Source organism: Nothoprocta perdicaria, unplaced genomic scaffold (genome assembly GCF_003342845.1).
Source record: "Nothoprocta perdicaria isolate Ctin4 unplaced genomic scaffold, notPer1 scaffold_36, whole genome shotgun sequence".
Lineage (NCBI taxonomy): Eukaryota > Metazoa > Chordata > Aves > Tinamiformes > Tinamidae > Nothoprocta > Nothoprocta perdicaria.
In genome coordinates, this window is record NW_020455599.1 from 4,795,811 (window position 1) to 4,806,434 (window position 10,624).

The following is a 10,624-nucleotide window of genomic DNA, read 5'->3' on the forward strand; positions in this document are numbered from 1 at the left end:
CAGCCCTGTGCCACGTGCTCTAGGTGACCCTGCGTGAGCAGGGGGGTTGGACTCGATGACCTCTGAGGTCTCTTCCAACCTTGGGCATTCTATGATTCTATGACTGAGTAGCCAGCAGCCAAACCAGGATATTGCCTGAATGGTGTGTGGACTTAGCTCTAAGATTGCAGGTCTACAAGGGAAAAAAAAAGTTTTTTTGTTTTTTAAAGCCCAAAGTCCGGACTGGAATAAGCAAGCCTTATAACGTCAAGCAGATCAAAACCACTACAGCTGAGGAAGCAGAAGAAGCTATTAGATGTCTTATGGAAGCTAAAGGAGGTGAGCACAATTTCCTAATGGACTTTTAAAATCTTTATTTAAAGAAAACTGTGTCCTTCCCCTGTCCTAGCCCAGGTGCCACTTATTTCTGTTCCGAAGCTCAGCTAAACACTGACGTGTACGTTCTTATAAGAGTATACTTAGTATACTTACTGTTTTCGGTCATTTTTGATAGTATTAGCCTTTTTACTACAGGATAACTATAGCTRCAGATTTTGTTGTAGAACAAGTTACTACAAACACTTTTATTGATGTTCAGTTTTAGTCTGAAAAAGTGCAAGATACAGATGGGATCTTCCTCAAATCCTATTGTYCACATTTCCTCAGAACTGTATCTGCTTACATTGCATAAAATGTATTTTCTGCTTCTGTTAGTGAACACTCACTCCTGCAAGCAGAACTGTCAAGCAGTGCAGCTGTGGAGAAATAACCTGGATTCCGTTCAGATTTATAGCAAATATAGTCCCTACTTAGACAGGGGGGCAGACCTCTTAACCWTAAATGCAGAAACTAAAAGCTTGCTCCCTCCATAGGCTCTCCATCTAGTCCAAGGAAAGGAGAGGTTCTTTCCAAACAAGTTAGAGCAGGAGAGTAGGTTAAGTACTGAAATTTAGGCAGTGTGAATAGCCYCTGCAGGGTGGCAGGGAGCCTGTTGCTGATGCTGTGTAAATGAGAAAGAGTGCRAGGGATTCCCTCCTCAGTTTACAAGCCCCTCAGTTTAGGAGAAGAACATCTCCGCTCACTTGTCAATAGAGCACATGTGGTCTGGAATGGGTAATGTAAATGCATAAAATTGCCTKTTTGAAATGTAAGCATTTGAGGGACAGGATTGCACAGGTCTGTGGTTATTTCTAAAACCTGCATTCCTGACCTGAGCAGTATTCCCTTTAGAAATGCACATTTTGGAAAACACAATTGTGAAAGAAATTGRTCTCCGCTACATTTCTGGTCAAGATCAGGAACTAATTGTTTTTACTTTTCAGGGTTACATGACGATGCCCTGAAGTCCACTCCAGCCAGAAACCAAACATCCACTAAACCCGAACCTCCTCCCAGCATCACAAAGTCACCAGCCTTCCCAGGGCCTCAGACAGGACYGGTGCTCGTGCCCCATCGCCCGCCGCCCAAAGTTCCAGCTGCAAAGAAGCCAGTACCCCTGCAGAGGACTGGAGACAGGGTGGAAAATGTAAGAGAGGTGCAGGAAATGCCCCCAGCTTCACTGTGCTGTGTGGGCATCAGCAAAGGGGCGGGCTGCCAAAAAGCTCGTGTCAGGCTGTGTGTTGCAGTCCTCAAGGCATGAAGTCATACTAAGCCAGCAGGAAAGGAGATGGTTTGTAGATCATCATGACATACATGGGTGAAGTTGTCACTACATTGAGTCACCTTTAGTTAGCTCTTCTGTTTGTCCGTCCATCCTCTTAGGTTCTGTTGTTCTGGTTGGGCTACRCCTTGTTGAGTTCGTGGAGATGCCTTGTCTCTGATGCTCTGCTGCTTTGTATCATCAAATTGCATCAACTTCCTCTAGGAGGACRTCACCAAGAATTGCTGTCTCGTTTGGGAGCCAACCTCCCCACCTCGCTTTCCATCTTGCTGTATTTTTGCACTGCTGACTGTGAAGCATCAGAACTATCTCCTTATCAGCTGGTATCTGATCAGCTGATATCTGATCTGCTATCTGATCGGCTATATCTGATCAGCTATATATAATCAGTTATTATCAGCTATATAGACTTTCTAGGAAAAACAGGAAGAAAAAATTCTCTTGCTAGACAGAAATGTAATGTTTCAGTCAAGCTCTGACTTTTTTCTTTTTTATGATCTTTTTACATCTATCTAAAAGCTGCAGTTCAGCCAAGAGACAAAACTACATAGGGAAAAAAAAAAAATGAGTTGCAAAAAAATTTCTATCCTAGAAAATACTTCTTCAAATCAAAATTCTGCATGAGTCAAAATGGTTTTGCTAATTCAGAGGAGAAGGACAAATTTATAATACTGATGGGTTAGAGATYTGAAAGCCAAAACAAAATTCTAATTGCTTCAGATATAATGGCTAGAAAACACTTTCCAGAAGGGAAGGCTGTACTAGCTGTTATGATTTGAACTGGAAATGCAGAAATAAATCTCCATTTAGCTGCCCCTACTTCGAAGATAGGAATGAATGAATRAATAAATAAATAAATCTTTTCTCCACACAGTGAGTACTTTGCTCTATKGAGCTGAGGCAGCTTCTTGATTCATATGCTGGTTTGAGTCCTGTTCACAGATGTCTAAGGTGTTTTYTTTTTTTAATGCATATTATAATGGCATTTACTTAGAGTTTTGGATTCTACTTGAGTACAGGTACATAAAAATACCAGCCTGTAGGTGTTGTATTTTTATTTTGTCTTTGCATCAGGTCTCTACCATGGAGATAATAACTCTTCACCTCCTAGAGCTGCCAAAATAATGATTTAATGGTGAACGCAGTTAGAGAGGGGCAAAGGCAACCTTTCAAGTTCTTCCTCTGTGATGGCTTCTTTCTAGAGAGCTCTCTCCCAGGTCATTAGGACTGCTGCTTTGCCTTGCCTTGTGGAGGCAGCCAGACCTTCTCTATAGTGCGGTTTGTGCAACGCCTGCTTAGCAGAATCACAAGAGGACAAACCAGCACGTGCCCTTTCCTTAAACTTTCCCTAACAAGGARGGGCCAGTTTATTTCACTTTTAACTTCTCCCGCTTGCTAGGGCACTCCTGGAAGGTGCAGAGAGGGGCTGATATTTGCGTGGCAGATGTATGAAATTGTCCACACACATTTATCTATTTCAGCTCCGCTCTTTCAGGCCTCTGCTCCTTCCCCCACCCCAGCGGGTCAGATGGCAGCTGTGACTTCAAAGCCTCTGTCCTGTCCTCCTCGCACCTTGACAAAGGCCATCAAAGCAGGAAACCTAAGCCTGGCCTACAGACAGAAACTGCAGAGGATATGCTATGAACTACTGACTRGTTGTGGACATCTGGACAGTATCATTAATACTGCACAGACCAATGAAGAACTAAAGCGCTTTCACTGCACGAAACAGAGAAATCTGAAGCAGCCCATGCCCTCATGGGCTGATCTGGACTCCAGTTATTTGTGTACTTTTAAATAGAGGATATATGCTGAATTCTGCTTGCAGTTTACTTTTAGCTTTGATCCTTAGCACTGGTGAGACAGGACAGAACCATTAACGCACTTCTTGGGCTTAGCTTAATCTAGTTGTCCCTCCACCCTGTGTACCRCAGAACACCCAACGCTATGTGCTAATGGCCTCATAGTTTAGGCCTCCCCATGCACTCCTGCTTACATTTTATTACGGTCAGCAGAGAGATGTAATAAAAAAGGATTCTTTAGGATGATGTTGATTTGGCCCTGAGCAAATCTTAGTACGAGAGAGAGAGAGAGAGAGAGAGAGACGGTCGGAGGCGATGCGCGCTTCACATGGGGAGTGAACAGGCCCTCGCATCCCTGTCCCAGGCTGCGTCCTGGGCTGAGGATGCACCGGGCCGAGGCACCGTGTGGATGAGCAGGAACAAGTGCTGTAGTTAGTGGCTATGTTCCAGGCCTCCTCTTTGACCTGCTTTATTTGTCTTGGTTCTCTCAGCTTTTCTCCATCATGCGCTTGGTAACACTCGTGCTGGCAATGCAGTCAGTGGTTAAAGGTACCGTTTTGATCGTGTCCCTGTTCCTCTCGCCCCTCAGGCCGCGGAGCAGCGTGAGCAGCAGCAGCCGGCCGCGCGCTGCCCTCTCGGCTTGTCCGAGCCCTGCGCCGACTCCAGCCCCCTGCTTAGTCCGACCAAGGTTACGCCAGTGCCCAGGCCCMGAGCCTTGCAGCCGGGGAAGCTGCGGGAGAGCAGGGGCAGTGCTGACCGGCAGCCCCYGCCGCCTGGCGCGGCGGCGCCTTCGCCCGACGCCTCCTTCGCCCCAAAGGTGCCACCACGAAGGAAGAAGTCGGCTCCTGCAGCGCTTCACCTGCAAGTCCTGCACAGCAGCGACAGCCCCCTTCTTAGAGGCTTGATGTTCAACGCTAACAACAACAGCAGTCCTGGGCTCTGTGCCCAGGCTTTGGACCCCGATGTCCTTCCTGAACCGCCAGCACCAGCTGCTCCCGTGGCTGCTGCCCGGTCGGGCAGCGCGGTGGGTCCCCCAGCTCACGCGGTGGCTCCGGACACTCTGGACTCGACCGCTGGCCGCTGGGGCCCGCCTGTGTCCGGGGACCAGCGGCCGCAGTCCCCGGGCGCCGGCTCCTCTGCACATAGCACCAGTCCTCTGGACCCACACCCAGGGTCTTCCAGCCCCCTTTCCACACAGGCACCATCGACGACTTCTCCAGGACACAATTCGGAAGATTTGAAGCTCCCCAGCGCAAAAGACTTCAGCCACTGGGTTACATTTAGCGATGATGAAGACAGTGAGGCCCTGGCAGAGGAGTTCAACAACCTGCTTGTCTTAGAACAAAGCAAAAATACCTCGATGGACACAAATGCTCAYTTAGAATCGTAAAATCTGCCTCCTTAGTGTCCCCATACAAATCAGAATTAGGGTGCAAATTAAAATACTTTCTCACACACAGACCTGTATTTCAGGAACTGTATGATCAGATAACGCTACCTTTCATTTTCATGTTTAAAAGCAGAGGTACTGCCCCTGGAGGGAAGTATACTGCRTATATACAATTTAACGTTGTCTACAGCTTGCTTGAAACAATCTTTATTTTAAATTATTACTTTTCATTAATCTATCTTAAAATGTTTTATTTCAGGTACCAATCATATGTAAGAGTATGGAATATGTACAATTAAAAAAAATTAAGAAAACATTTTTCTGTGAAAATTGCTCACCAACCAATTTGTGTCATTTAAAATAAAACACTCTTTTAAAAGAAGTTAGATGGCTGTCCTTACTCTGGAACAAGCCTCCCTAAAGGGAATGTATACAGTATAACTACAGCAGCATCAGTACAGTGTTTATAGCTCTGCCACAGCATTTCCACGGTGGAAATAACCAAGCCTGCTTTTAACTCCTAGCCTAGCTGCAGGCCTGGAGAGCCCTGTGATGTGTTTTTAAACTGTCAACCCTGTTGACTAACACAGGTGGTGTGAACAGTGCGGGTGGAAAGCAGAAACAGCAGGAATTTGGTATTGCCCATTTGGTAGGAAATACCTGTTTTGACTCCTGTGCATGTAAGTGAACCCCCACCTTGTATGTGCTGTGCTGCTAGTGGCAGCCTGTCTCAGGAGAGCTGTTGTGGAGGTGAAGGGGTGTTTCAGTTAGACTTGGCCTTGCAGGGAGCTCCGGGGCCTCCTGCACGCGGCCCAGCCAGCACCGTGGGTTGGCTGAGGGCACCCGTCTCTCCATGGGGTCTTTGCACTCTGGTCATGGTCTGGTCCTGTGGTTGACCACAGTGCTCCCCTGAAGGGATGGCGCCCTGTGCACATCCCTGCTGCACGTGTACGGAGAGATGGAGGTCAGGTGAGGCCAGCTGACCAGGGAGGACGCTAGCATGTTCATGTACTGAGCTTACGTGATGTTAATAACTCCTTAGTTGTATCTCTGTTCCCACTTAGGGATTTTTTTTACACCAAGAAGCACTTACGCTCCCGTGTGCTAAAGTCGGATGAGAATGGCACTTGAGAAGCAAGACCGGCCCATCGCAAAGCTCAGCCCCAAGGGCCGGGGCAGCCCGGCCAGCGCCCCCACAGGAGGGACGGGCACGGGTGGCGCGAGGGGGCTCCTGCGGCGCGCGCTGCTCCCGCTGGGCGCTCCTCGGCGCAATGGAGGGCTCTGCTGCTGGCCATAAAGCCACGGTGCAGCAGCGTCCGGGGAGGAAGGAGCCCGGAGCTGGAGCCGGGAGCGGGGGCAGCCCCGCCCCAGCTGCGGCCGCCTCTCGCAGCGCGTGCGTGACGGTGCGTGAGGGCAGCAGGGAGCGGCCYGCGGCACCTTCTTGCAAACGGGGTCAAAACAACATGATGCCGTCAGGCCTGGAAACATGAGCAGGATGAGGACACTCCGTCCCCCGGCACAGCTGCAGGCAGATGGTCCTGATGCTGGCCTTGCTCCTCCTGCACCCTTACCAGGCCAGGAGAGGAGCCCACAGGGCGAGCGAGTTGTAGGTCACGGGCCCTGGAGTGCTCATGGGTTCTGCTGCGCCCTGCGAGCGGCCTCAGCCACCMCCACCGGGACAGCCTCACTCCGCTATGCACAAGGTGGCAGTTCTGCCTCTACGACGCCCTTTATTTTGGTGCAGCTACCCACAGTAATAATGTGCCAAGGCTGTTCTTCTTCCTAGGAAAGCTGCTTTGTCCTTAGCTGCTCAGCAAGGGCACCTGCTCACCTTTTTACTGCTGCTACCCACGCTCGGTGTCCTCTTGAGCCGGGTTTGGCTGCAGGACATTCTGTGAGGGAACCCCTGCCCCCGGCTGCTGCGCCCTGTGGGGCAGAGCCACGTCCTGCACCTCGTGGGTAACAACAGTATCACCCTCTCCCCACCCCCAACTGCTTCTTTATGGACCCATTTCAGTACAAAGCATTAGGAGAGCAGGAAAACGAGAGGACCTTATACACCCRGCAGCCTGTGCAAAGATGATTAACAGCCCTGAGACAGCTAATTTACATGTTAATGAAACTGTTACCATGAAAGCCAATTAAAATGGATTCCTGGATGTCAAATAAAAGTTCTTATTACTCTGCTTGAATAAGAGACGTACGTGGCCTTTAGAGCTATGTCTGTACATGGGGAAGGCTGCCCATGAAAGCCTGAACTGCTGCCGCTGGCTGGTTAAAGCATCAGTGTCTGCAGCTTCAGCTCAGCCACAACAMATCAAGGGGCCTGCGCAGCTGAAAAGGTTACAGCAGCCAATGGGGGAATCTGCTGCCTTAATTTATTATCCCTCATACTGGGGTCTGATACTCCCCGTAGCGAGTGCTGGCACCTGGGCTCTGGTGCTGCTGCCCCGGACAAGCGCGGCCAGCCCTGCTTGCGCTCCCTCCTCTCTCTCAGGTCTAAGCTGGGCCCCTCCACACCGCAAAAAAGGGGCCAAATACCCAGAACCAGCTGGTCAAAACCTGGGACTCTGCAGCGTGGCCCTGACCTCATCCTCTACAGCCCTTCTGCCCAGCTGCRCTGAGCCCCCAGCACTGGAAACAACCTTCTCAGGGACGGGCATCAAATCCCCAACCGGCCAACTTGAGAATGTCAAGGAGCCTCCCACCTTTCTTTACATCTATGAGCTTGGGAAAGCAGCAATTGGAAACCTCAGAATTGCTCTTTGATCTTGGCTATAAATGCAGGTACGAATCACTTATTAGCTGCAAATATATATTTTGTATATACATATATTTATATATGTGCCTGTTCATTTACTGGGCCAGACTGCAAGAGTGTTGCACTGCGGGAATCTGCCCAAGACCCAGAAGTTGCCAACTCCAGACTGTAAAATGGAGCAGTGCGTTTGAATTTTGAAACTCCCCTCAGGAAAAGTTTCTCCTTACCACCACCACTCACTAGGCCAAGCACAACTCCCTTCCACAACCTCCCATCCCTTCCCTGTCTTGCTGCGCTTGCAGCTGGGGAACTTGCCACGTTTGCCTTCCTAGCCAAAATCCGGCTCGTAGTTGGTATTCTCCCTCCTTCTCCACCATTTCCCCAGAGACGCAGAGCCCAGTTAGCTAGGGAGCCATCCTCCAGCTCTCACATCCCTCCCTTCATCCTTCCCTCCTTCTCTCAGACATGTGGAGAAGGAAGACAGAGGACAGAAGAGGAGGGTGGCATCTCTTGTTCTCCTGCTGACTCACAGCAGTCCTGGCAGCTTCCACAGCAGCCCGAGGGTCCCAGTTACCTTCCGACATTGGCACGTCCCTCTCCTCTCACCTCCTAGAGCAAACAAACACCTGCAGCAGCCAGCGAGGCCAGGTCCCACTTCTGCAGCCTTCCCTCTTTTCTTCTGTCATGCCATGACAGAAGACMATGCCATCCACTTCCACGGACCTGCTCCCGGTACGCTGTGGCACTGGTGCCTTGGCTAGCTAGCGAGTTCGGGGAAATAACACCTTTTTTGGGGAGGCAGCACAATAAGGTGATTTTTTTTGTAAAAGATACGGTGAACAAAAAAGCCAAAAACCCTCCAGCACCAGCACTGTCGTGCACAGGAACTTTAAGAAGGTAAAAGGAAGTTGGAGATGGAGAACAAACAAAAGCTAAGGCTCACGCTGATGCTGCTTGTGACGTTTTCAGGAACTGTAAGGACACACACTGGACTGCACSCATGGCTCAGACACCAACTCCCAGACAAGCTGCAGCCCACAACATTCTCGGTCRCTCTTGGCTATTTAGATGTGTCCTTTACAAGAGGACTAGGGTTTGGCTATCCAACAATACCCTAATAAAAGCAGATGGAAATAGAACTTTCCTTTAGTGAGTTTCCAAATGGAAAAAAAAACAACAAAAGAAACAACAGAAAAAAACCTTCCCAACTTCCGCTTGAGAAAATCCACATGCAGCTTGCCAGCTGCCATCAGTTCCTCCCTAGACACTGACCAGTTTTTCTCAGCAAGCGTACGAAAAGAAAAAAAAAGAGAAAACTGACATATTCAAGAACTGTTATTCTGCCGCCCATAATTTAGGCTTTTTTTTTAMTGTAAAATCAGAAGTCTGAAGGCAAAGACACCACAGTGAGCGAACGCTGCTGCTCCGGGGCAGCCGCAGGGCCCGGCGCGGCCGGGCCGAGCCCCAGCGGGAGCCCAGCTGCAGTCAGGGCAGCTCCAGGCTCCACAGCCGCAGCCCCCAAGGCGCCCGCACGGGGGCGCTGCGCAGCGACACCGACACGTTCCCGCCGGCGCCCGGCGCCCCGCTCGGTGCTCSTGGGTGCCGCACCCAGCATGCGTGGAAGCCATCTTGGGCGGCACAACCGCCTCCTGGGCGGGAGCAGGGGATCAAGCAGTGACACCGCCTCAGGGAGGCACTTTCACCTAAAGGCTCTACTCTGGATTAACAGGAACRGCCAGGGGAGCCGCAGTCTCCAATGGCATGCACACGTTTAGACCAAACAACACACCTAGAGCTTGGCCCCTGGAGCCCCCTCTGCGCRAGGTTTAGGAGGCGCTTTGAGGGAGAACAAAACACGAAACACAAGAGCGGGCGGGTGGGAGCTCCGGGCCCAGAGCCATAAGGCTGGGTGGCGCCACTGGGCCTCGCAACACCCCTGTCCTGATCCAGGTGCAGCTCTGACAGCAGGGACAGCCACTAAAAACCCCACAGATCTTCAACAGCAGAACATGATCGGGCACGTGCACCTAGCAGGTTGCTCACCTTTAATACAGTTTGTTGCCGCACCTCCTACATTTTTAAAACAATAATTTACCAAAGAAAGAGAATACATAAACTCTTAGTTTTAAGAGCTACACATGTATTGCACATAGTCACAAAAAGCAGAAAGTTGCCTCAAGAGCTCCAGTTAGAGCAACTAAACACAGCAGCGTTCACGTGAYGCTGTTGATCTGAGCCCGTCAAGCCAAAACAGGCTGTTCAAGGCAAGAGGGGCTCTGTCACATGGCACGTATTTCATTATGGGAAGTCCTGTCTATTCAAACTGAGTTCCATATATCCTCTTTGTGAACACGAGGTTTCCTAAAGCTGCGCACTCTGGAGCTTAAGCGCGGTGTAAATAGGATAAACTCCTTTAAGGCTCTGAACATTTTCCAGGTGGAGTGGTGGAGCTTAAGCGCGGTGTAAATAGGATAAACTCCTTTAAGGCTCTGAACATTTTCCAGGTGGAGTGGTGGCATCCACTGCTCTTACACACACCTTGGTTATGGAGGGGAAAACCCAAAAAGCGGCTTGTGTCTCTGCAGTGCTCTGGATTCTCACGTGCAAGCGCAGCACGTCAAAGCTTAACTCCCCAAAGGGCTTTTTCCTCACCAGTCCAGGCAGGAATTCTGGGCCTGGGAAAGCCCCATGGGGGCCTCGCTCTGCTGGGGCTGCTGCCRCGAGCCAGGGCCTGCTCCGACCGGGGCCTCGGTCAGGGAGCGCGGCCGGCAACGGGAAGAGAGAGCGCGGGGCCGCCTCAGACCTCACCTCAACCGCGCTGCCCTGAAAACRCCCTCCAGGTCTTTTAAGACTTAAAGAAAAAAAAAGGAAAAAAAGCAGTTTTCATCCTTTTTTTCCTGCTCCCCTCTCCTCCGAAGAACACTTAATTCCCATCAGTACTYTTAAGGCGTCCTTTGGACCTCTAGCCAGAGAGATATAATGACAGAACTTACCTAAGACAAAGTGTTGTTTTCCCTCTTCACCAACACAAG

At 50.2% G+C, this 10,624-nt stretch overlaps 1 protein-coding gene across 1 annotated transcript in view; it reads left to right on the forward strand.

Moving 5' to 3' along the window:
* SYNJ2 (synaptojanin 2) overlaps positions 1–5,080 on the forward strand; it is a 64,872-nt gene extending 59,792 nt beyond the window's left edge. The window contains exons 25-27 of the mRNA XM_026044397.1: positions 210–318; positions 1,302–1,504; positions 4,031–5,080. Of these exons, the coding sequence (XP_025900182.1) occupies positions 210–318; positions 1,302–1,504; positions 4,031–4,831 (1,113 nt within the window). The 3' untranslated portion in view covers positions 4,832–5,080. The remainder of the gene's footprint in view (positions 1–209; positions 319–1,301; positions 1,505–4,030) is intronic.
* Positions 5,081–10,624: the final 5,544 nt, after the last annotated feature.